Here is a 26,949-nt window from a genome sequence, read left to right on the forward strand (position 1 = left end):
AGATTACAGCAAGTTTCTAGAGTCACACAGTTACAGGAGGGTGGGACAAAATGCTGGTCCTCATCTCATGGAGCCGAAGAATGAATCTCCCAGACAACAGAGTGAGCAAAGCGATGAGTTTATTGAGGGAAAGTATGAAGCTCTAGAGTTAGAGCCCAAGTAGGGTCCCAAGTAGGTAGCCACAGAGGATTTCTGTTCCTGACTCTATGGGGACCTTATCAGAAAGTTTGTGAGACTCCATGCATGGTGGGTCTGGAATACTTTTACGCTTTTTTCCCCCCAAACCCCGCTTCTTCTTCAGCCTCCCGCTTGCAGCTGCAGCCTGCCTCCCTGAAGATCCCTGATATCGCCCAGCCTAATGTTAACCCTTTCCCCACTCAACACTGCCTGGGTTTATACTCTAACTACATCAGCTATGTGACCTTAGGAAAGATCGTTAATTCTCCCCCATGTGTAAAGTGGGAATAAGACTTCCCACGTGGAGCTAAGCAAATTAACAGAAGGCTTTTAAAAAGTGCCTTGCACATAACAAGCGTTTTATGTTTGCCGTTGCTACAGCCACCAACCACTGTGTACTTAAGTATATAATAAGTGCTAAATGTTTTAAGCTGAGGAAGTAACACCCAAGAATGTGGTGAGATGTAATGGCGGAAGTATCTCCTGAAATGACAAATCCGTTTTGGAGAAAGTTTTAAAAGAAAACCACAAACTTCTACCATTTGTCAGCTTTAAGACTATGGAACTTCAGGCAAAATAAAGACCTATGAAAATCCGCCTCTGACCCCTACAGTTCCAGTTTTATTTATTGCCTCCATGAAGCCTGCAGAGACCGTCCCACGCGGAACAGTCCTAAAAAGCCCATTCCGGTCACACAGCGCGACCCACCCACGTGGAGTCCCCTCCCGGCTGCTTCCGCTTCCACCCCTTTCCCCGCCTCTTTCCCATTCGGCGCCCTGGAATGACGTCAGAAGTGGGCGCGGACTCGCGGAAACCAGAGCCCGCGCGTGCGCCGTGCGCAGGCAGCGCACCGGGGCTTGTACGCTGAGCGTGCGGGCTGGGAGTCGGCGGGAGTCCCAGTGCTGCTGGGGGCGAGTCTGTAGCGTGAGGCGCCCTTGAGCTGAAGACCATGAACCGCAGCCGCCAGGTGACGTGCGTGGCCTGGGTCCGCTGCGGCGTGGCCAAAGAGACTCCGGACAAGGTGAGGCCTGGTCGCTGGAAGGTAGGGGGAGCGGCCTCTTCGCAGCATCCTCGGTCAGCCCCGCCTGGAGAACCGGGACCCTCTACACGCGGCCTTGGCCTGGCTGCTGTGACTGGACGGGGTGAGGCCGGCTTTGGCCTGATTGTCGTGAGGAGGCCTGAGGCTCCCCGGGCCTGGGAGTTGGGGGCCGCGCCCCCTCACGGTCCCCTCCCCCGAGTCCAGCCCCACCCCCGAATTGGCCGGCACGTGGACCTCTTAGGTGGGAGGAGGGCGGGGTATTCCTCAGAGTGGGAAATCTCCCCAAAGCCTTCTTGACAGCACCCTGGCTTCGCGCTCACCCCAGTGCGTTTTCAGGCATAACGGGAAGAGGGAGCACGTGTGTAAAACCACTTTCCACTCCTGCGTTCGGAGGAGTGAGCGGGATGAGAGGTGTAGGGTAGGAAAACTGGTGTGGAGACCATGATGCCGTGAGGCCTGGAGTTGAATGAGGAATTTCCTGCAGCGATCCAAGTGAGATGTTGTTGCGGCAGTGGGGGATGAGAGGTAAACGTGACACATTATGAAGGAAAGACCTACAGAAGTTACAGAATGAGTCTGTAGTGGAGGTATGACTTAAATTGTTCAACTGATACTGACAAGTGCTTTCTGCGTTTTGGGCGTTGTTCAGGGTCTGGAGATAGACATAAACAAAACAGAAAGATTCCCGTCCTTTATGGAGTTGACAAGTGCATGTATGTCAGTGGGAGTAAAGGAAGGGGCGGGGCGTTGGATTGAATGTAATTGGACCCGTGATGACCGGAGATGAGAAGTGATAGGAATGTAAGTGGCTGAGACGTCCAATTAACAGGAATGAGGGATTGGAATAGTCCCCGGGAGGTGTAAATTCCACTAAGGCACAGACTTGCTTGTTTTATTCACCAGTGCTTGGCTCCAGTGCATATTTATAACGGGGCCAGAAAATGATCTCATTAGAAGTTATTGAAGGAGGTAATAGTTGTTAGTAAAAAGGGATATATAGGCTTTTAAAGGCTATATGAGTTCCAAACATGTCAACATACTGGAACCACTTGGGGGCGCTTCAAAAAATACTGATGCCTAGGATGTCTGGCTGGCTCAATTGGTGGAGCATGCGACTCTTGATCTCAGGGTCATGAGTTCAAGCGCCCCCACCCCCTATTGGGCATAGAGCTTACTTAAAAAATACCGATGCCTGTGCCCCACTCCCAAATACGTGATGTAATTGGTTTGGAGTGTTAAAAGATTTCCCCCATGTGATTCTAATTGCCAACATGTTTGGGAACTGCTTGAAGAGTTTATAGGAAGAAGAGGTGAGTTTATGCTACAAAATCCCAGAGAAACCCAGGTCAATGAGAATAATTAGAAAAATAAGTATCTTAAAAAAGGGGGGCGGTGCCTGGGTGTCTCAGTCCATTAAGAGTCCGACTTCAGCTCAGGTCATGATTTCGCATCCATGAGTTTTTGAGCCCCTCGTCAGGCTCTGTGCTGACAGCTCAGAGCCTGGAGCCTGCTTCGGATTCTGCGTCTCCTCTCTCTGCCCCTCCCCCACTAACACTCTGTCTCTCAAAAATAAATAATCGTTAAAAAAAAAAAAAAGAAAAAGAATTATCTTTTAGTTAAAAACCCTTAGTTTCTGGAACAATGGAATGTCACCCCTCGAGGATTTCCATATTACTAGAGGTGGTTTAGTGCAAACTGAGTGAGTGACTGATTCATACAAGGATCCCTACCATAAGCTGAGCATTGAACTATATGTATAAACACACAATGACAAGTGGGTTTCTGTCTTCAGGGAGCTTACAGTTTAGCACTGATGGGGTGTTTTAAAAGGTACTGAAGCACTGATTAGGCGAAAGACTGCAGTTTTGAAGAGAATGATTCCAATTTTGTACAGGATCTCCCAAGTGGAGAGGGTCTTAAAGGCAGCTAGAAAGATGGAACTGGAGTGTGGGGCTAGAGAAGGGGGAGTTTGGGTAATCAGTTTGTAAGTGGTAGTTTTAGTCTTCAGAATGAATGAGCTTCACAAGAAATTAACAGCATGATGAGTGAATCGTTGGCAGTGAGAACCAGAAAACGAGCAGAGGAGCAAGGCAAGGATGGTTTGTTTAGGAATACCCACAGGGAAAATGAGAAGTAACCAAGAAGAAAACAGAATAATTAAAAGAAATGAGATGGGCTATCATAGAAGTCAGTTTATACAAGTCAGTCTTTTTTGGAAAGTCTGGGAAGAGGTAGACTGAGCATAATTTTTTTTAACAGTTTGAGGTAGGAAAGGATTTAATTACATAAAGACATGTGAAAACTCCCATTTACAGTGAATTTAGAGAGTCTAGATTGAAGTTTAGTTCTTGATGTCTTTTGAAGTTATATTTTACATTAGTTTGCAAACTTCTTTGTAATTCAGAGATTTAGAATGATTTCCTTAGCCATGTCTCAATGAAATGTTTGCTCTCTTACAGGTAGAGCTTAGTAAAGAAGAAGTAAAACGTCTCATTGCTGAAGCAAAGGAAAAATTACAGTAAGTTTAAGATTGTTGATAATCTGTGGCGCCTGGGTGGCTCAGTCGGTTAAGCGTCCGACTTCGGCTCAGGTCATGATCTCACAGTTTGTGAGTTCAAGCCCCGCGTTGGGCTCTGTGCTGACAGCTCGGAGCCTGGAGCCTGCTTCGGATTCTATGTCTCCTTCTCTCTCTGCCCCTCCTCAACTTGTGCTCTGTGTCTCTATGTCTCTCAAAAAATCAAAAAATAAAAAGATTGTTGATAATCTACTTTAGGTAGACTTTAAAGTCTAGGTGAAGTGGAAGTCTTAAACAGTGATGACAGGTGGTCTTGTTATTGAATGGTACCATTTGGGTGATTTCTTTATCTTTTTGTTCCCTTGGCATAGAGAAGAAGGTGGCAGTGATGAAGAGGAGACAGGCGATCCTTCGGAAGATGGCATGCAGAGTGCACGTACCCAGGCACGACCAAGGGAACCCCTGGAAGATGGTGACCCAGAGGACGACAGGACGTTGGATGACGATGAACTGGCTGAGTATGACCTAGATAAATACGATGAGGAAGGTGACCCAGGTTAGAATTCACTCACTTCTTCTGGTTTTTAATCACAAGCTTCGTGTATTAGATCATGCTTCTAGTGTTGCAGACCTTTACTGTGAGATTTCGTTGTCCTTTATGCCAGTTAAATAATCTGGCTCAAGGCTCAGGAAGATCGTGTGTTTCCTAAACTAGTTTAGAAAATAAGCTAACCCACTAATTTAAAATCTAAAAAAAACACAGTATCATATATTTTATTGTAAGTAGTGAATATAACCTGTAACTTGGGTTGGGGGATGGGCAAAATGGGTGAAGGGGAGTGGGAGATACAGGCTTCCAGTTATGGAATGAATAAGTCATGAGGAGGGGGATGAAAGTTACAGCATAGGGAATATAGTCGCAGGTACTATAATAGCATTGTATGCTGACCGTCAGTAGCTACACTTGTGAGCATGGCATGATGTATAAGAGATGGGAAATCCCTGTGTTGTACACCTGAACCTAATGTAATACTGTGTTTCCACTATACCTGAATGAGAAAAAAAATTTTTTAATCTGTAACTCGTTTCTCTTTGTGTTAATGAGAGAGGAGTTATTACCCCCATTTTACAGAGAAAACTGAGGCTTACACAGATGAAGTAACATTACCAGTGTGACACAGCTGCTGAACAGTGGAGCTGAGGGTTGAACATTCTCTTGCTCTAAAGCCTTTATTCTCTCCGTGTACTTCATTAGATGCAGAGAATAGTGTTTTCCTTCGGACTCGGGGTTGTGGGCCCCTAACCTTGCTCCCATCCTGCTAGGACAGAGTGCCATGGGAATACAAAGAAAGGAAGAGCTAACCCAACCTGCAGAAATGGCATTCAGAAGCTGCTTCCTCATCATCCCCACACTATGTGGACTGTTGGCTCTTTCTCATCCAGTTGAAATTCCTATGTCTGTTGCCGGTCAAATGTTCAAGACTGAATCGTCCTCTTCCTTAAAGTAGCTCCCCTCAGCAATTAGAGTATCTTTCTTCTCCTGAGTTTTCCATTATTTGGGGTGTACTCTGTGTCACCCTTGCAGATAATGCCATAAGAGAATGCCAGTTGGAAGTACGTTTAGTGGAAAAGGCACAGTAGTGGTTCTTTCAGAGTCATATGGCAAATTAGCATATCAGCAGTTCTCAGAAATCTTGCAATAAAGAAGCCCATTTAACTTTGTGAAACTCACCATTTTTTAAATTTGATTTGACCAGGCCACCCTTATTTGTATCAATTCTAGTGTTTTAGGGTAATTTTATCTCCACATTTTCAAGGCCACCTCTCTGTAGCACTTTTTAATAATGACTACAAGGAGCAAGTTAGAGAATCTGAGCAGAGTTGTAATATTTTCTAAGAGAGAGCTTCACAGTTTAATTCTTTTATTGGAACATTGTGAATACCAAGACTATCAGATACGCAGTCCAAGATCACATATAAATGGCTTTTAAATTCCTGTTGATTACTCAGTATTTCCTTTCCTGACTAGGGATGATCCAGTTAGTTATGAAATAGACAGTTGGAGTTTAGTCTAAATATTGGATACTGTAGGAAAATGCTTTCGTCAAAATGACTTACTGGTTTCAATTTTTGAATTTTTACAGATACTGAAACTCTTGGTGAGTCTCTTTTGGGTCTTACAGTCTATGGAAGTAATGATCAAGATCCTTATGTTACTCTGAAGGATACGGTAAATACTTACATGGCTTTTCTAATTATGCTTCTTAGTAAGTCTTTGGGAACCTTACCAAATATATGCTTCTAGTTAATGACTTTTTCTTCCCACTTAGGAACAATATGAACGTGAAGATTTCTTGATCAAGCCCAGTGACAATCTCATAGTCTGTGGCAGAGCTGAGCAAGACCAGTGCAATTTAGAGGTGCATGGTAAGTGGGGGACATCGCTTGCAGAAAGGTCCTCTAAGATTAAAATAATCACTATAGTAGTTGCTATTATGAGTTTTTAGGTGCCAGGTCCTGCTAGATTTCGTTTCAGTTACGTGGTTAATTGCATATAGTCTACAGAAATTCTGGTCATTGTGCCTGGGCGTGTGTGGTCTGGTCTGTCACTTTGGTATCTGGCTTTATTTATGGAAATAGGTCTCCTGGAAGGTGCTAATGGGGTTTTTAAATCTTTTATCGGAACATTTTTGCCAGTTTTTCACTCCCCTCCTCCCATCCTCCCCCCACCCCCCACTGGAGAAAACCTAGAAGTAAAACAGAATGAAAATGCAGGAAACAATTATAGTCTCATTACCCTACGGTAACTTGTTGCCCTGGTTTTTTACTGCATTCTCTTTTTTGGGTATTTTCTCTCTATGTGGTAAAGATTACCTTTAAAAGACAGGTTTTTATCCTGCTTTCCACAGTCAATTCAAATATTTCCCTTTTTGCAAAACATTTTATTTCTTCACAATAATTCAATGCTAAGGTCTCCATTCCTCTGGTCACCTTTCCCAGTTCAAGGAATGTTTGTACCACTGCCAGAGGTGAACGCTTTGAATCTGAAGTAGGCACTGACTTGAATTTTTCATTTTCATTTGGATTTTTGTATCAGATGTATTTAATGTTGATATTTATTCAACAAACATTAAATAACTGTTTTTTAAAAAATAGACCTTCAAGATGTCTACAATATTCTGCCTCTAGATTTTCCCTTTTGTTTTTCTTGCCCCTTTTCCCGTGCACACATCCTCAGACATGTCTGTCCTTCTCCAACAGTCTTCTATTCATCTGTCTTTAAAATTCGAAGCTCTACAGATATTAGGCGAAGGCCTTTTATTATAGGAAACATAGCTGCATAGCTCAAAAATTAAAATCTTTAAGGCACTTGGGTGGCTCAGTTGGTTAAGCATCCAACTCTTGGTTTCAGCTCAGGTCGTGATCTCACGGTTCCTGAGTTCAAGGCCCACCTCAGGGTCTGCACTGACAGTACAGAGCTGGCTTGGAATTCTCTCTCTCTCTCTCTCTCTCTCTCTCTCTCTCTCTCTCTCTCTCTCTCTGCCCTTCCATCTCTCTCTCTCTCTCTAAGTAAATAAATTAACACACACACACTAACTAACTTAAAAAAAAAATTAGGGGTGCCTGAGTGGCTCAGTCAGTTATGTGTCTGACTTGGTTTCGGCTCGGGCCATGGTCTCACGGTTTGTGAGTCCAAGCCCCACATTGGGTTCTGTACTGAATGCGCAGAGCCTGCTTGGGATTCTCTCTCCTCTCTCTTTGACCCTCCCCCACTTGAACGCACATGCTCTCCCTCACTCTCTCTCTCAAAAGTAAACATTTTAAAATATATATATTTTTTAAAAATTAAGATCTTTATGTTTAATGTTTTTTGACATCTTCTAGGTTACTTTGTCACTTATTCGATTTCGTAGCTTGGATTTCTGGAACTCTAAGGCTGCCTGCAGGAAGCCTGTAGATTAAGCCATTTTAATCCCATAGCCCATTGTAGATCTATTTATAAAATGAAAAGGCTTTAAATAGCAGATACCTCAGTGTGAAGTTATTCTTCTAATGATCTTTGATATTTATGTATTTCAAATGAAAACCATGTTGGTGAAATTTTTAAAAGACCATTTTTTTTTTTTAATGTTGGCTCTGTGCAGCTATATCTCGCCATCTCTCTCTCTCTTTTTTTAAGACCAATTCTAATTTCAGAAAATTGAAACTGTTTGCATTTGCCATCGATTTTTATACATCCTGTGAGAGCTTACTGGAGTCATTCCTTTGAATTTAGTATCAGGAGTTAAGTTAAATAAAGCAGTTGCGTTCCCTCTTCCTTCTAAGCTAGGTCAATAAGGATATATATTTTTTTTGGATTTGGTTGGATCTCCAAATTATTCAGCATATCTCTAATCAAGAATGAGTTCAAGGGGCTCCTGAGTGGCTCAGTCAGTTAAGTGTCCAGCTTTGGCTCAGGTCATGATCTCGTGGTTCGTGAGTTGGAGCCCCACAGTGGGCTCTCTGCCATCAGTGCAGAGCCTGCTTCAGATCCTCTCTGTCCCCTTCTCTCTCTGCACCTCCCCTGCTCATGCACATGTGCTCTCTTTCTCTCAAAAATAAACATTAAAAAAAAAAAAAGAATTCAAAATTGCACTCTAAAGCTGATCTGAATGTTTGATTTGACATGGTTAAAAGAAGATTGTTTTGAAGCATCCTTATCCTTTTTATCTAAAATGTAAGCTGAGTACATTGACCATAGTTGAGATTCTTGCAGGATCACAAGCTTATCATTTTGAACATATGTCTCAATGTGAAGTCATATGGAAGTCACATGACATGGAATCTGCTGATCCCAGGATCTATCCCAGATGCAGAAGTTTGAGGACTTTTTTCTTTTTTAATTTAAATTCCAGTTAATATACAGTATAATATTAGTTTCAGGTATACAATATAGTGATTCAACGCTTCCATATAATACCTGGTGCTCATCACCACAAGTGAACTCTTTAATCCCCGTCACCTATTTTACCCTTTCTCCCCACCCCCCCTCCCCTCTGCTAACCATCACTTTGTTCTCTGTAGTTAAGAGTCTTGGTTTGTCTCTCTTTTTTCTCTGTTGCTCATTTGTTTTGTTTCTTAAATTCCACGTATGAGTGAAGTCCTATAGTATTTGTCTTTCTCCATCTGACATATTTCATTTAGCATGATGCTGTCTAGCTCCATCCATGTCACTGCAAATGGCAGGATTTCATTCTTTTTTATGGTGGGGTAATGTTCTATTGTATGTCACACTCTACACCTTTTGGGTTTTTTAAGTTTATTTTGAGCGAGGGAGGGGCAGAGAGAGGGAGAGAGAGAATCCCAAGCAGGCTCCGTGCTATCAACACAGAGCCCTCTGCGGGGACTCAGTCTCACAAAATGTGAGATCATGAGTTGAAATCAAGAGTCAGACTCTCAACCGACTGAGCCACTCAGGTGCCCCTATACCATATCTTTTTTATCCATTCATCAGTCAATGGACACTTGAGCCGTTTACATAATTTGGCTATTGTAGATAATGCTGCTATAAACAAGAGGTGTTATAAATAATAAGAATTCACCATAGCTGCACTTTCAGTTTCGTGGAGGAAAACTTTATTAATTATAAGGAAAAGGAAGTATAAGTAAACAAGAGGGAGAGAATTACAGTAAACAAAGAGGGAGAGGTATAGAGAACAGAGAAGGCTTAATACATCAAGTCGGGTACTTATAATAGCCAACCTTCCGGCTGGGGAAGCCCAGTGGCGAACAGCCTGGTTGGAGTCCCAATTGAGGTTCCTGGGCAGAGTGTCCCCCAGGTGAGATTTCCAACTAGCTGCTCCCTAGGGGCAAAATATATATATATATATATATATATATATATATATATATATATATATATATATATATATATATATATATATATATATACATACACACACGTATGTATATATACGTATACATATGTATATATATATATATATGTATATATATATATATACACACATACACACACACACACACACACACACACACACACACACACCACTCGGGTGTGATTTATGTTTAGTCATTAAGTTTGCCTAAGTGCAGTCCCAAGTAAGCTGTTTTTTCCTGTTTCTCTTATGGTATCAACAATCTTAGGAGCCCGGGTGTCTGCATATTTCTCTTCCCTCCCTGATCCATTCCAGGGGGACAGGCTGGTCTGGCTCAGGGAAGAATGTGAGGCACGTTAATCCCTGTTAGTGTCAGGAACAGAAGGGCCAGTTTTGATCCTGAGGCCAGATACAGAGCGTAAGCCAACTAAGCCCCCATGATTGTGTATGTGTGGCTCCAGGCGGAAATGCATAAGCCACACAACATCTGTACAGAACACCAGGGCGCATGTATGTATCACTTTGTGTTAGTATTTTTGTTTTCTTTGGGTAAATACCTGGTAGTGCGATTGCTGGATCATAGTAGGGTAACTCTATTTTTAACTTTTTGAGGAACCTCCACACTGTTTTCCAGAGTGGCTGCACCAGTTTGCATTCCCACCAACAGTGCAAGAGGTTCTCCTTTCTCCACATCCTCGCCAGTACCTGTTGTTTCTTACGTCATTGTTTAGCCATTCTTACAGGTGTGAGGTGATACCTCATTGTAGTTTTGATTTGCATTTCCCTGATGATCAGTGATGTTGAGCATCGTTCCATGGGTCTGTTGGTCATCTGGATGTCTTTGGAAAAACATCTGTTCATCTCTTCTGCCCATTTTTAATTTGGATTATTTGCTTTTTGGTGTTGAGTTTTATAAGTTCTTTATATATTTTGGATACTAACCCTTTATCAGATACGTCATTTGCAAATACCTTCTCTCATTCTGTAGGTTGCTTTGTAGTTTGTGGGTTTTTTTGGTTTTTTTTAGAGAGGGCAAGAGCGGGGAGAGGGTAAGAGAGAGAGAATCTTAAGCAGCCTCCACTCTTAGTGCGGAGTCCAACATGGGGCTCAATCCCACAATCCTGGGATTATGACCTGAGCCAGAATCAAGAGTTGGACGCTCAACCAACTGAGCCACCCAGGTGCCCCTGCTTTTTAGTTTTGTTGATTATTTCCTTTGCTGTGCAGAAAATTTTTATTTTGATGTAGTCCCAGTAGTTTATTTTTGTTTTTGTTTCCCTTGCCTCTGGAGACATACCTAGAAAGTGGTCTGAGGAATCTTTTTAAAAAATCCTTGGCCTCTCTTAATAATGCTTCTTTCTAATAAAAGCATATTTGGAGGAATTTCTGATTGGGTTCTATTTTATCAGTGTTTCATTATATAATTTTTGAAAGACTTTTTAGTCACTGATTTTAATGGTTATTTTGTGCTCCTTAACAGTATAACTGAGAATGATAAGGAGCTGATTCTTTTAGTTGTCTGATTCCAATAATAGTCTCAAGAGCTTTATTTACATTGTTGGTCTCTAAATATTAAAGAAGCAATTTAAAAAAATAAAAGTAATTTTCGACAAGCTTTGAGATTTCTAAGTACGAGTTCTTTCTCTCCAGTATTATTTTCTATTTCTTCTTATAAGCAGATAGACCTCTAAAAGATCGTAATGAAGTACTCCCTACGGAGCCCTTATGAGTGTTTTCTGTAGCGGGCAGACCGGAAGGTAGGACTGTGTGAACAGTGCGCATGCAGAGTGCTCAGGCAGATGTCCATTCTCTGTCCTTGCTCCTGGCTCCTTGGAGCGCACCAGATGACAGGAGTATATGAGATTTGCACAAGTTTTGCTGAGCAGTAACAACTTTGGAGGCTCCTTTTAATGCCATCAAATGTGTCTCACTTTAAGCCCATGGCTCCAGTAGGTTTAATAGGGAGAGTCTGTTCTTTTCAGTGGGATGTGATTTCTTATTCTCATGCAATAAAGTCTCATCCCAATATTTTCAGTTTATAATCAGGAAGAAGATTCTTTTTATGTGCATCATGATATACTGCTGTCTGCATACCCTCTAAGCGTGGAATGGCTGAATTTTGATCCTAGCCCAGATGATTCTACAGGTAACTAGAACAACTCAGATGGCCCAGTGTTTCCTGGTCCTGTATGTGATTCCATAGCATAAGTCATGTGTCCTGTGTGAATGTTTTCACAGTTGATGATTTTTTATGAAGTTAATGTTACTTTATGAAGTTACATGGTTCTTAAAACACAATCACTTAGTTGTTTTGAGTCTGCATGTGTCTGGACGTCAGATAAAAAAGAGATGGCTGCTCCACTGAGGGCAGAAGAACAGGACCTGACAGCATTAGCCTCTGTAGAACTGGGTGAAGTTTAAAAAAAAAAAAAAAAAAAACCCAGCATAAAATAGCATGAAGTGTCCAGGAGTTTAATGGCGTGACTGTTTTCAGAAAGCATCAAGTAAAACCAAAATGAAGAGAGAATTAGGTTCTCATGTTGGTGTTTTTGGCCACAGCTGCACATTGCTAGTTGCACCCCCTTCTCCCTAAGAAAGGTGAAATCTGGTAATACTCCTACCTTACATCTTGTTGGCCAAGCTTATTCACATTCGTGATCTGATTAGATCTTCCTCCTCACAACACGGGTGGAGGTGGCAGAGGGTTTTTGTTCTCCTGACTTAAGTGAGGACCCTGGGCCAAGAGACTGAGCCCTCATTATTCAAATTATTGTCTAAGGACCAGCAGCACAGTATTGACATCACCTGGGAACTGGTCAGAAATGCAGACCTAGGGCCCCCCGCTCAAGAATTTCTGAAACAGAATATGGATTTTAACAATATTCAGGTGGTAACACATGCATATGGAAGTCTGAGAGAAACCACTCTGAGCCGTTACTCAGTCTGCAGTACAGTATTTTTAATTATTTAAATCAAACACCTCGTTTCCTCCTGTAGGAAATTACATTGCTGTGGGAAATATGACTCCTGTTATTGAAGTGTGGGACCTTGATATAGTGGACTCTTTAGAGCCAGTCTTCACACTTGGAAGTAAACTGTCAAAAAAGAAGAAAAAGAAAGGAAAGAAGGTAAACAAGTTAATTACTTAAAACTCCAATGACAGAGATAAATTTACTGGTTGGGGGGACAAAGAGAGCATACACTTTTTCACTTCGGTGGAACAGGACAGATAGTTATGAAGTTACTGTAGTTTCTGGTTTCAAAAAGCCCATCCAAGGAAAAACTGATCTCTGATTCCACAAAACTTCCATTGGTACATTATACATCCTTACACAAAACAGTTTACTTACTCTTTGGTTATGATCCTTTTTGATAGGTGGTAACTATTCGTGCTAATATGCTGGTTTTGAACTTTTGAAAAATTTCTATTTAGCCTTTAGTATGTTGAATTCCAAATACCCATGGTATTAATTCCTGCAGCTTTGAAAACTTGACTTTGGGGGTGGGGGGTGATATTTATAGAACTGTACCACCTAGATTAAGAACGACTACAGTTTCTCTTCTGTAAGGAGTATTTATCATGGGTCTCTAATAGGAAGACAAGGTATTTCTTTATCTAGGTCTTCAAGCAAGTTTGCTTAAGATGGAACAATAACCTTAAGATTGAAAGAATCTTTCAAATTAACCCATCAATTACAGGGGCACTTTAATACAAAAAGTAACTAAACAATTATTACAGAGTTCCTCAGCAGAGGGGCATACCGATGCTGTCCTGGACCTTTCTTGGAATAAGCTGATCAGGTAAAAAGCAATAACATTTGGAGGATTGTTAGAGACTGTAACCACTGTCCTCTCACCTCATGCCTACACCTGTCTCTGTGTTGTGCATTGGGGGTCTCTGTGTCCATGTCTTCTTTCCCTTTCCTGCAGTATGTCCACTTGAAGGCAAGAGCTCTGTTGTCTGTATCCTTGCGGCCCCCACACCACCTGCCAGCTCTACGCCTGGTGGGCGTTCGGGCTCGTTACATACGTGGCGAGCAGGTGCCCTCTCCAACACCACTGGAAAAATTGTGTGTGTTGCGGCATCCACGATGCCAAACTGTATCTCCTCCTGGGAGACGTTGCCCTCACTTCATTTAGTTTTCACAAAATCTCACCCACATTTGTTAAAATTTATGTAATTGTGGTAAAATATACATAATATTTACCATTTTTAACTATGTTTTAAGTGTATGGTTTATTGTTATGCAGCCATCATCGCCATCCAACTCCAGAACTTTTTTCGTCTTCCGAAACAGAAGCTATGTGCCCTTGAAACCAGCTCTCCATTCTGGCCACCCCCAAGCCCTACGACCCACCACTCTACTGTGTGTCTCTGAATTGACTCCTCCAATTACCTCATACGGGTGGAATCCCGGTACCTGCCCTTTTGTGACTGGCTTCTTTCACTTAGTGTGAGGTCATCCATGTTGTAGCATGTGGCCAGCTTTCCCTCCTCTTTAAGGCTGAATGATACTCCATTGTACATATAGCCCACATTCTGTTTGTCCATAAATCTGTCCATGGACACTTGGGTTGCTTCTACCTCCTGGCTGTTGTGAATAATGCTGCTATTTTGCACATTGGTGTAAATAACATGGGTGTACCAATATGTGTTTTCAGTCCCAGATTTCAATTCTTTTGAGTATATACCCAAAAGTGAAATTGCTGGATCATGTGGCAATTCTGTTTACCTTTTTGAGGACCACTCTTCAAGTGCTTATTGGCCACTTGTATATCTTTGGAGAGATGCTGACTCAAGTCCTTTGCCCCATTTTTGAATTGAGTTGTTAGGTTTTTTTTTATTGAGTTGTAATTCTTTATTCTGGATAGAATCCCTCATCAGATTTACAATTTGCAAATATTTCCCCCCATCTGGTGGATTGCCTTTAACTCCTTTGATAGTGTTCTTTGATGCACAGAAGTTTATAATTTTGACGTAGTCCATTTATTTTTACTTTTGTTGCCTGTGCATTTAGTGTTCTATCCAAGAAGTCTTTGCCAAATCCTTGTCATGAAGCTTTTCCCTTAAAAGTTTTACAGTCTAGGGCGCCTGTGTGGCTCAGTCCGTTAAGCGTCTGACTTCGGCTCAGGTCATGATCTCACGGTTCCCGAGTTCGAGCCCTGGGTTGGGCCCTTTGCTGACAGCTCAGAGCCTGGAGCCTGCTTCGGATTCTGTGTCTCCCTCTCTTTCTGCCCCTCCCCCACTCATTCATTTTTCTCTCTCTCTCAAAAATAAATAAAAACGTTAAAAATTAAAAAAAAAGTTTTATAGCTCTTGGGTTTAGGTGTCTGACCCATTTTGAGTTAATTGTTACATACGGTTTAAGGTAAGAGTTCCACTTACTTCTTTTGCATGTTTCATCTGCATAGCCTTTATATTCATCGTTAATAGTTACCCCAAAAGACCATTTTCCTAATAGCATAGTTGGCTTGAGGGGCTACTAAGGCAAAGAAGGTAAGCATTAGGTTGAGGGGTAAAAACAAACTGGGTTGTCCGAGGCACATTTTCTTAGCATTTCTGTTACACAGGATACTTTGGAATTGTGAGCATTCTGGGGAGGATCCCAGCGTGCTAGCTTACCAAGGGACATCTGCATCTCGTTTGTGTTCGGACCTCTTCAGAGTTAGAACCTTTTGGTGAAATGGACCCAAGAAAGTTATGTAGGTTAGTATCTCCTAAATTTAACCTGCCAGTCAGAATCTTCTGGGTGACCCTTTAAGGTACCAGTTCCTAGGCTCTCATCCTCTCAAGATTGAGTCAGATCTGGAGCAAGGGACCAAAAATCTGTTGTGCTTTGTTTTATTTTGTTTCTGAAAGCTTCTCCAAGCTTTGTCTAAATTGGGCCTGTTCCTGATGAATGGGCAGATAAATAAGAGATCAAATATGAGCGTACCGTGCTTTGAGGAACCTGTTCATTTACAGATCTGAGCTGTCACAGTAATTACATAAACTAAATTTTTATTATATAGCAGGTGTTACTTTGGGTAACTGGAAGTTCTGATGGAACAGCCCCTCATCATCAAGCCGATTCCACAGTCCCTGTCCCCAGCCACGGTGGCTCCCTCTTCCCGCTCACATACTGCCAGCCCCCCTGCTCCTGTCCCGCCCCGTCTGCGCTCACGTCTCCCTCACTGCAGTGCCTCCTGTGTCTTCATCCCGAAACTCTTCTGCTTTCTCCATCTTATTTTAGGCCTGGGTCTTCCTTTGCCCTTCCTTTACCAAAAAGGTGCAGAATGCTTTTAAATACTTTCCATCTTCTGGTGCAGAGGGTTTGGGATCATGGTGAAGAACAACATGCCGATGTTGTCTTCGTTGGGGACCTTGGTTTCTCCTAAAATGCTCCCAGTGACCAAATGCATGTTCTCTGCTCGTACTCTTATTGAAGAGTGCTCTTCTTGGGAATGGGTAGCAATTGGGAGTTTTGTGGGGAGGGTATTTATTTTTAAGCCTCATACAAGAAGAATTTTAATGTGGAAGGAATCTCAGATGTTTGAGAAAGGACTAGGATGAGAAACAAATGTACCATAAAATTCTTAACTTTCAATGCTGTTGGCAATCATTGAATATAAATAAAATATTGGGAATTTAACATTTAGTCTGTGACATGCCGAGGACTTAAAACATTAATGGCTTGTTTATGGGACTTAATGTTAGAAGGTTTGAAATTCATTGAGTAGGGGAAAAAGCTAACATGATCTGAATACACATGATCATCTTAAAGAGAACCCTACCCGTGTCACTGAAATGGGAGTAATAAAACTGAAAGCAGTTTGTATAATGGAAATACTTCTTGAGGAAATAATATCCAAAAATGAACCCATTGACATTTTAACAGCATACTAGTTTTCTGAACAAATACTACTATCACTAATGACTTGATTCTGTATCAAGCCATGTCAAACTAGATATTGAAGAATGAGCTTTCAATTTCAGGAATATCTATATTTTTACAAGGAGAAAAGGCAGGCAACTAACATCAGGGGCCTACTGTATTCTGGTCATTCAGCCATGTGCTTGAATAGTAATAACTTTAAATTGATTGTAGCATTCTCATTGGTAGGCAAGGGGGTGTGACTGACTTTTAAGTCTTTAGCTAAGTCTTATAGCTAATAAATGGCAGCACCAGAAATCCGTCTCAGGTTTCCTGGGCTCTAAGCCTGTGTTCACTTATAGAACTACATTATTAGTGCTTGATCCCTAAGAGATAGGCAAATTGGTTTTTCCTATTAATAGCATTTAATGCTTTTTTTTTGTAAAAAAGTTGAGGTATAAATTTACATGTCCTAAAATTCACTCTTTAAAGTGTGCAATTCAGTGATTTGGAGTATATTCCCAAAGTTGTACAATGATCACCACTGTCTAATTCCCTAACATTTTTATCCAAAAAGCAATCCAAACCATTAACAGTCATTCCTCATTCTCTTGTCCTTCCAGCCCGTGGCAACCACTGATCTTCTTTCTGTCTCTATGGATTTGACTGTTCTGGACATTCCTAGAAATGGAATCATACCATATGTGGCCTTCTGGGTCTGGATTCTGTTACTTTGTATAATCTTTTCAAGGTCCATCCTATTGTAGCATTTATCAGTACATCATTCCTTTTTATTGCTGAATAATATTCTCTTGTGTGGATATACCATATTTTGTGTATCCATTCACCAGTTAATAGACATTGGTTTGTATTTGCCCTTTGCCTATTATGAATAATGCTACTGTAAACATTCATGAACAGACTTTTGCACAGACCTGTGTTTTCATTTTCTAGGATATATACCTAATTGCTAGGACATAGGGTAATGTGTGTACCGTTTACATTCTCACCAGCAAGGTAGCTAATTTTTCTGTTTTGCTGGCACTTCTTGTTTGTCTTTCTCATTATAGTCATCCTTTGAGTATGATGGTATCCCATGTTTTCATTTCCCTAGTGAACAACTTTTCACATGCTCACCGGCTATATAGATCTTTCGAGAAATGTCTGTTTATATTCTTTGCCCATATTCTAATTGTGTTATTTGTCTTCTATTTAGTCGAGAGTTCTTTATATATTCTAGAATCAAGTCCTTTATTATCAGATATATGATTTACAAATATTTTCTCCCATTCTGTGGATTGTCTTTTCAATTTCTTGATGGTATCATTTGCAATACAAAAGTTTTTCATGTTGATGATGTTTTATTTATACCTCTTGTTGCTTAGGCTTTTTGTGTTATATCTGAGAAACCATTGCCTAACCCAGGGTGCAGAGATTTATACCTCTTTTCTTCTGAGAGTTCTATAGTTTTAGCTCTTACATTGGTAGGTCCATGCTCTCTTCTGAGTACAGTGTGAGATAGGGGTCTAACTTCATTCTTTTGTGTGGGGATATCCAGTTGTCCCTGAACTATTTGTTGAAAATACTGTTCTTTTCCCCACTGACCAGTGAATAATATGAACCTTCTTGTCAGAAACAAATGACCATAAATTTGAGGGTTTATTCTTCATTCTATTCTGTTCACCTGTGTGTCTGTCCTTAAGCCAGTAGCACATTGTTAGGATTATTGTGGCTTTTCAGTCCATTTTGAAATCCAAACTGTGAGCTTATCAATTTTGCTCTTCTTTTCCAAGATCATTTTGGCTATTCTGAGTCCTTTGCATTTTCATATGAATTGAAAAACCAGCTTGTTCATTTTCTGCCAAAAAAAAAAAAAAAGTTTGCAGGGATTTTGAAAGGGATTAATTGAACCTAGATCAGTGTGTAGATGGCAGAATTTCTGTCTTAACAACATTGTCTTCCAATCCATGAACATGGGATATCTTTCCATTCATCTAGATACTCTTTCTTTCAATAATCTTTAGTTTTGTATTTAAATTTTGAATTCTTTTTTAAAATGTATTCTTATGTGTTTCATTCCTTTTGTCGTTATTGAAAATGGAATTCTTACATTTAGTGCTCTTGACTTTAAAAAAAGATTACCTGATTTTTCTCCTCCCTTTCTCAGAAACGTGTTGGCAAGTGCATCAGCTGACAACACTGTAATTCTGTGGGATATGTCCTTGGGGAAACCAGCAGCTAGCCTTGCCGTACACACAGACAAGGTATGGTGATTGAGTGGATAAAATGGATTCTAAAAAAATCTGGGACACATGTTGGCTACAAATAATCCCAAACATTTATGTATGGCTTTTTGTGAATTACAAAATGCTTTAACATACTGTCTTAGTGGATCCTCACAGAGCCCCGTATGATATAATTACCCACCTTAGAGATGCAGACATGAAGACAAAAAGATGAAGTGACTGGAAACACTAGTACATGATAGCATGTTTACCAAGACCCTAAAAAGAGACAGGGGTGTCAGTCACCAGATGAGGTTAAAGAATGTAACAGATGTGTTACTGCAGAACTCGGGGATCTAATGTGCTGGTGTACATTGTGGGGCTTCCGGAGTGTGTGGAGTTGTCCAGGTAAGCTTGGCCACTTCCTGTTTTGTTCTGCACATATTTAGCATTTGAGGGACATCTGCATTCTGTGAAACACAACTTGAGAAATGCTGCATTATGTCTTTTAAGTTTTTATTTGAAAATGTGTTTTGTCCTTTTGACTATGTAGTACGTTTGTTTCTTTTTTTTTTATTTTTTTTTAAGTTTATTTATTTTTGAGACAGAGACAGAGCATGAACGGGGGAGGGTCAGAGAGAGAGGGAGACACAGAATCGGAAGCAGGCTCCAGGCTCTGAGCCATCAGCCCAGAGCCCGACGCGGGGCTTGAACTCACAGACCGCGAGATCGTGACCTGAGGCGAAGTCGGACGCTGAACCGACTGAGCCACCCAGGCACCCCTTGTTTCTTTAAATAGTACTACGTTTCAAAGGAAGAATTTATGGAAACATTGCCAAATTGATTCTGTTGAGTATTAAGCAGTTTTACCAAAACCAAACAAACATAGATCTGTTTTTATGTTTCCTTCTTTTAGGTCCAGACTCTGCAGTTTCATCCATTTGAAGCACAGACTCTGATTTCTGGATCCTATGATAAGTAAGAAAATACTGTAGGAGTTATCCCTACTGTTTTTATCCTCTTGATATGATTTAAAAAGTATCACTTGATGCTCAGAATATATTACTGAGTGTTTAAACTTTTAGTAATACTTAGTTTTTTCCCTTTGAACTTTGGTTCTTTCAGTCTGCATGGGAATGTGTTTTTGTCATAATAATGTAGTTCCTAACTAGCAGCTACTTTGATTTTTAGAGGGTGTATGAGTTAGCCATTGCTGCGAAACAAGCTATCCCAAAATTCAGTGACTTAATAAACATGTACTTCCTATACCACTGCAACATTGAGCTAATCTAGGCTAGATTCAATCGGAGGTCTGCTAATCTTGGCTTGTTTTGGTAGGGCCATGAAGATTCATCTCTCCTTGTGTTTCACATCCTCGTGGGACCAGTGGGCTAGCCCACACGTTCTCAGGCTGAGGTCAGAAGCTTAAGCAGGGATACCAAGGCCTCTTGAGATCTAGGCTCAGAACTAGTATACTTCTGTCTTGCTTTCTTGGCCGAGCGAGATCACATGGAGCAGGAAATGAACTCTGCCTTTATGGAAGGATTCCAACATTATTGACTGAGGGCATGGATTTAGGGACAGCTGAAGAGTTAGACCCATTACAGTCCATCACGGAGGGTTTCTAGTCATGTGTCTGCATCTTTTTATGGATTGGGTCTGAAGGTAGAGATAGCTAATAGAAGCAGAAACCAATTAGCAGTCTTTGATTCCTTCTTCTTCTTCTTCTTCTTTTTTTTTTTTAATCTATTTTGAGAGAGAGAGCGAGCCCAAGCAAGTGTACTTGGGGAAGGAGCAGAGAGAGAGGCAGAGAGATAATCCCAAGCAGGTTCCACACTATCAGCGTGAAGCCCGACGTGGGGCTCATACCCACAAACCAAGAGATCATGACCTGAGTCAAAGTCAGATGCTTAACTGACTAAGCCACCCAGGAGCCCCGGGGTTCTTATTTTTTTGAAGAGTGATAGGTTTATATTTTTTGGTTGGGATTCATTCAGAATCACAAAGGTGTATCCATTAGCTTCCCCCAGCACAGAAACCTACTTGTAGAGAGTAAATGTAGCTCAAACATGGGTTATCTGGCTCTGAGCACTGCTGGGAAAGGGGAAATTAAGAAGTTGTCCTGTCTTTTGCAGATAGGATTCATCTTGTAAGTGGAGGGTTCAGCCTGGAGACAATTAAGGCTACTGTGATATCCAGAGCCACCAGTGCCTTCAAGTGATAGAACCAGAGTCTGCCAGTTAGTGAAAATCAATTCCTCTTTTCTGCTTTTAGAACCTTAAAACTGTCTGTAAATAATTGGATCTCGAGTTTGCAGGGTTGTTTTATTACCATTTCATTATAAATAAACATACAACATATAGAAGAAATGAACTCTTAAAACCCTGACTTTGCTCGTCTGTGTTCAGGTCAGTGGCTTTGTATGACTGCCGAAGTCCAGATGAAAGCCATCGGATGTGGCGTTTCAGTGGGCAGATTGAGAGAGTGACTTGGAATCACTTTTCACCTTGTCATTTTTTGGTAAGACTACATACTACTGTTTTGCTTATCCAGGTTGCTAATGACTTATTTTTTTAAGTTTATTATTTAGAGAGAGAGAGACTATGGGGGGAGGGGCAGAAAGAGAGGGAGGGAGGGAGAATCCCAAGCAGGCTCCACACTGCCAGCACAGAGCCTGATGCAATGCAGAGCTTGAACTCAAGAACCTTGAGATTGTGACCTAAGTGGAAACCAAGGGTCGGACGCTCAACTGACTGAGCCACGTAGGCTAGGTGCCCTAGTAACGACTCATTTTAATTCCACTGTAGAGAGAATTTCTGAAAAGCTTTTTCTGTTGTTTTGTTTTCTTGAGTAGGCTCCATGTCCAACATGGGGCTTGACCTCATAACCCTGAGATCAAGAGTTGGCATGCTCTGCCCGCTGAGCCTGCCCTGTTTTTCTGTATTAATCTTGTGAAGTATTTAGATCTAAAGATAAAAATAGTAACATTCCACTGACATTTTAATCCATGGAGAAATAACATCCCAGCTTTCATCCAGAAGATTAAAGAAAGTGTGGCACATCCATATAGTTCCTAACTTTCGTAAAGTACATATCTAGTGCTTTATAAATGAGAGAACAACCGCTTTCTTAAATATGTGGACAGTTTTAATAAGGTTCCCGAAACAGTGATTCTGAGAACATTTAATCTCAAAGGTGCTCAGAGGTGCAGTGTTGCTCCCAGCTGTTACCTGAAGCCAGACTCCACTTAACTGTGATGGGGAGTGAGGTCCCGGTTGTATTTGAATGCCGTATTGTACATTGGCTCTCGACACTCCAGCACACATTTCCTGAGGTTATTTGCTGACAAGTTGTCATTGGTACTAAAATCACAAATATTTAGGAAGATGGCAAGGGATTACAATAAAATGGTGTAACCACCTTCCCACGCCTCCCAAGGACGAGACTTCTGTCCTCTTCTGTTTTTGTCCCCTTCCGCAGCCCTGGCTTCAAGACTGAGTCACTTGTCCTTTTTTTCTCCTTTTCCTCTAATGGCTCTTTTGCCCTCAGCCCATATATAGGCTCAAGTCTCTCCCATCCTGACTAGGTCTATCTCTTGGTTCCTTCTTTCCTGTCCCTTTCTTGGAAGTGTAACAACCCCCTGCTGCCTTCCAGTCCTTAGCAGATTAAACCTTTCCACCAAAATGTTGACACCATTCATCACTTTTCCTCAGAAACACAATTTCCTTGGCTTCTCTGACCTTTGTTATGCCCTTCTCCCTCTGATTCTTCTGTGAGTTCCTCCTCAACATGTACCTTAAATGACTGTGCCCACCCCCCCCACACCCCCAGGCCTCTGTTCTCTTGGATCTCACCTCTGCTTCCACATCTCTAACTGTAGTCCATGCCATGACCAGCACTTTGTCCTCATACCCAACTGCAGAGTTGTCTAAGAGGTGGATTAGTTCACGGAGGAACAAATTCAGCTTGTCCACAAGTAAATTTTGTAATAAGCTCCTCAGGTAATAGCTGGGTTTCATTATAACTAAGTTTTATTGCCATGTAGCATGATCTTGCCCATCTTCTCTTTCCAGGCCAGCACAGATGACGGCTTTGTGTATAATTTGGATGCACGTTCAGATAAGCCAGTTTTTACACTCAATGCACACAATGATGAAATCTCCGGTGAGCAAGAATAGTGTTTCATTTCTTTTAACTTAATGATAAAGTAAATCTTTATGTCAGAGTCTGAACTGATCTTTTATCTTCCTTCAGGTCTTGATCTAAGTAGTCAAATCAAGGGCTGTCTTGTGACAGCATCAGCAGACAAATATGTGAAAATCTGGGACATATTAGGAGACAGGCCAAGTCTGGTTCACTCTAGAGACATGAAAATGGTAAGACTCTCTGGGCATTTTTTCTGCTTTTGACCTGTATTGTCATCTTTCCCTAGGAATCACTGCATTAAAGAATGTGGATTTGTTGGGAAGTTAATTTTGAGCTTAGTTCAATTTGGTGCCAGGTTTATGACTTAATCTTTGATTTCCCCTATCTGGCTCCTTTCCCACCTGACATGATTAACAGTTGCTTGGTAAGAAGAGTGGAAAGAGGCTTGTCTGGGACTCAAGTGGAATGGCCACGGTTTTCTTTTTTTAGCTCTAAATTGAGGACCATCCCAGGAAAGCTTGGACCGTTAGGGCATTGCAGCTATTAGGGTCCGCTTATTTAAGCACTGCCTCTTTGCATAACTAGTTTTGACTACACTGAAATTGATTAGCATGTAGGAAAAATTCAGAAATAACCAGAATTCATTTAGCAAATATCTAAATGCCAGGCACTGAGTTATATAATTGCATATGCAGATGTTTACAAACGTATGTGAGAAGGTAGGTTACAGACACAATTACATGGTACTATCCCATGCTTATATTTGAATGCTTAAGTCCTTACGAGACCTTGTCCCAAAACATGATGGTGATTATCTTAGTGATTTTTATACTTTTTCGTGTTTATATTTTCCATAATGTATATGCATTACCTAGTAATAAAGGTAAAAAAATTAGAAGTTTAAAAAATGATTCAATGGTGACCCATAGTAACATCGTTGCTTAAAAGGGAAAATAAAGTTTCTGGGAATACTGAGCAGATTAGAGACCTGAGTGGTCAGAGTGCACATATCCTCACAGAATAGCTGTATCATGCCGAACTTGTCTGGCTTCATTTTGTAATATTCCTTCCACCTTGATTCTGAACTACTTCATAGGCTTAAAAGAGATACTGGTGAATTGGTTCTCTGTTACCATTCAGATAGGTTCATATAGATAGGAACAGGGCTTTACATTGGTGTTTTTTGGGAAGACTGGAATCATTAACCTTCTGTTTTCTTCCTCCCAGGGAGTTCTCTTCTGTTCTTCCTGTTGCCCCGATTTGCCATTTATTTATGCTTTTGGAGGTCAGAAGGAAGGACTTCGGGTCTGGGATATAAGCACAGTCTCATCAGGTAAGAATCTTAATTTCCTTTATCTGAACGAGTTCTCTGTGGGCTAACACAGAGTGTGTGGCTTGAGTATATTCGGTAGATCCAGTGTTCATCCTGTAATATAGTCTGCTTGGGAAATAGACAAGATCACATTTAATTTGGAGATGTTCATATTCACAAATCTGTCTTCATAATTTAAATGTAAACTGCTTTAAAAATATTTTATGACAAAATTTGAATTTCTAGAAAAGCTGGAAGGAAATGTAACATGGTCTCAAAGAATAGCCCTCCTCTTCCCAGTGTGAATCATCTGCCTTTTCTCAACTACTTCGTACAAAGTCCTGCCTTCCTCAAGAGACCACTCACCCCCCTTCAGGGGAACCTGGCCGCTTATTTATTATTTGGGAGTTAATCTGGTTTGTCCTATAAACATAGAAGACATAGCTCCACTGATTCCTGAATCTTCCATGTAGAGAAAAGGTCCTAAATCCATAAAAAGTTCTCTGCTGGTTATGATACAGAGAAAGATGAAAGAAGAAACACTTTATCAAGGTAGATTACATAATCCAGGACAAGACAAAACACAGAATAAATGGTAGACCAATCTAAAACACGATTAACATCATTCAGAATGTTACCTTGGACTTCTTGGTAATTTCATTTCCCATTTATAAAGCATCAAATATATTTTCATAAACTAATTTCCACACTAGGGCAGAGAATCATACTGTTAATCTCTACATCTCTGTTTTATATTATAGGTTCTTAATTTTCTGATCTGGTAATTTCTTAACTATTTGTGTTTTAGTAAATGAAGCATTTGGAAGACGAGAGAGGCTTGTTCTCGGCAATACAAGAAGTTCATCTATTAGTGGCCCTTTTGGGAGCAGGAGCTCAGACACACCAATGGAGTCTTAATGAGGATCATAAACTTTTTATTACTTTAACTCCGTTTTTTAAAAAGCTAGCCTAAAAAACATCCATGTATGGCTACAGCCATGTAGTGACTGAAACAAATTTCATCTCCTACTGCCAGACATTCTCCTGCAGCTATGGGGGCAGCACAAACAGGGTTGATCTTTGTGCTTGCCTTTTAAATGTGGTGTTTAGGGCTCCCACTGCATTTCTTAAAGAGGGTAATAAAAACAAAAAAAAATCTTTAAAAAATAATTCCATAAATATGCCATCTGTCATAGGTAACCTACGTTTGTAAAATAGTCATTTATGGAATTTTAGAAGAACAGTGATTTGGCCAAGATTTCACACTAGCCATGAACACCTAGGAATTGTTCTTCCTGAGTTGATTGTTCTCCAGTTGATGTTGTTCTCCAGTTAATGTTCATGATTTTAGGAGTGTTCTCTATGCTACTCGTAAAGTTTAATCACTAAATTAAAAGTGGCCTGCCTCCCCCCCCCCCGCCCCCGCCCAGCATGGTATTCATTGTTATCAAAGACAGGGGGCACAACATTATGATGGTATCAGTCCAACAAGAGGCTAGAACATCCATAAATATCACAACCTAAATATATAAAGCAAATATCAACAGACCTAAAGGGAGAAATAGTAATACAACAATAGTAGGGGACTTTGGCCTTAACAGACATGTACAGAACATTCCCTCCAGAAGTAACAAACATTCTTCCCAGGCACACATATCACATGTACCACAAAAAGCTTTAATAAAAAATAATTTCCACACTAGGGCAGAGAATAAATTGCAGAAAATTGAAATACCAAGTATCTTTTCTGACACAATAGTATGAAACTAGAAAATTACATGAAGCAAACTGGAAAATTTTCAAATATGTGGAAATTAGATAACAGGCTACTGAACAGCCAGTAGATCAAAGAAGAAATTAAAACATACCTTGGGACAAATGGAAATACAATATACCCAAACTTCAGGGATACAGCAAGAGCAGCTCTAAGAGAAGTTCACAGCAGTAAATGCCTATATCAAAAAAAACAAGCTCTCAACCTAATTTTACAACTCCAGGAACTACAAAAAAAAAAAAACAAAAAAAAAACGAAGCCCAAAGTTAGTAGAAAGGAAGGGAATAAAGATCAGGGAGGAAACATGTGAAACAAAAACAGGAAAAGATCAATGAAACCAAGAGCTTGTTTTTTGAAAAGATTGACAAACCTTTAGCTGGACTAAGGTAAGGAAAAAGGATGCAAACTCAGACACGAGAAGGAAGTTAACTGATATGCCACCAAAATGCAAAGGGTCATAAGCAACTTCTGTGAATATAGTACAACAAATCAGACAACCTAGAGGAAATGGAAAATTCCTCAAAATATACTACCTACCAAGTCTGTATCATTAAGAAACAAAATCTAAAGGGACCAAATTACTAGTTAGATCAACTCAGTCATCAAAAACCTCCCAGTAAACAAAAATCAAGGACCAGACAGCACCACGCGTGAATTCCACCAAACATTTGAATAAGCATACTTAATCTTCTCAAACTCTTCCAGAAAACTGAAGAGGAGGGAATACTTCAAACTCATTTGATAAAACCAGCATTACCCTGGTACTAGACTAGAAAAGGACATCATAAGAAAATTATAGGCCAATATCCTCATGAACATAGGTGCAAAAGTCCTCAAAACACTAACAAAATTCAACATTAGACGGATCAGACATCATAATCAAGTGGGATTTACTCCAGGAATGCAAGGGTGGTGCAATACCTACAAATTAATCATACATCTCATTACGAAGGATAAAAACAGGGTCATCTTAATAGATGTAGAAATGATATCTGACAAAATTGAATAGCCATTATAAAAATTCAACAAAG

The 26,949-nt window shown here is 40.6% G+C and overlaps 2 protein-coding genes across 3 annotated transcripts in view; one reads left to right on the forward strand and one right to left on the reverse strand.

The window, feature by feature from the left end:
- Positions 1-988: 988 nt before the first annotated feature.
- On the forward strand, positions 989-25,311 carry PWP1 (PWP1 homolog, endonuclein). Its single transcript, XM_042947626.1, has 15 exons — positions 989-1,198; positions 3,676-3,734; positions 4,103-4,287; positions 5,876-5,961; positions 6,062-6,158; positions 11,643-11,753; positions 12,605-12,735; positions 13,347-13,408; positions 18,629-18,725; positions 19,603-19,664; positions 21,095-21,206; positions 22,760-22,850; positions 22,941-23,062; positions 24,060-24,165; positions 24,953-25,311. The coding sequence occupies exons 1-15, from the start codon at positions 1,127-1,129 to the stop codon at positions 25,060-25,062; spliced, it is 1,503 nt and encodes a 500-aa protein (XP_042803560.1). The 5' UTR covers positions 989-1,126; the 3' UTR covers positions 25,063-25,311.
- PRDM4 (PR/SET domain 4) overlaps positions 12,621-26,949 on the reverse strand; it is a 57,474-nt gene continuing 43,145 nt past the window's right edge. Inside the window, exon 13 of one of the 2 annotated variants that reach the window (XR_006205082.1) lies at positions 12,621-12,702. The gene's annotated coding sequence lies outside the window, so the exon portion shown is untranslated. Of the gene's footprint in view, positions 12,703-24,185; positions 24,271-26,949 lie in introns of those variants that run through there. The other variant, XR_006205083.1, reaches the window with a different exon arrangement.

This window comes from Panthera leo, chromosome B4, assembly GCF_018350215.1.
Source record: "Panthera leo isolate Ple1 chromosome B4, P.leo_Ple1_pat1.1, whole genome shotgun sequence".
In the NCBI taxonomy this organism is placed as follows: Eukaryota; Metazoa; Chordata; class Mammalia; order Carnivora; family Felidae; genus Panthera; species Panthera leo.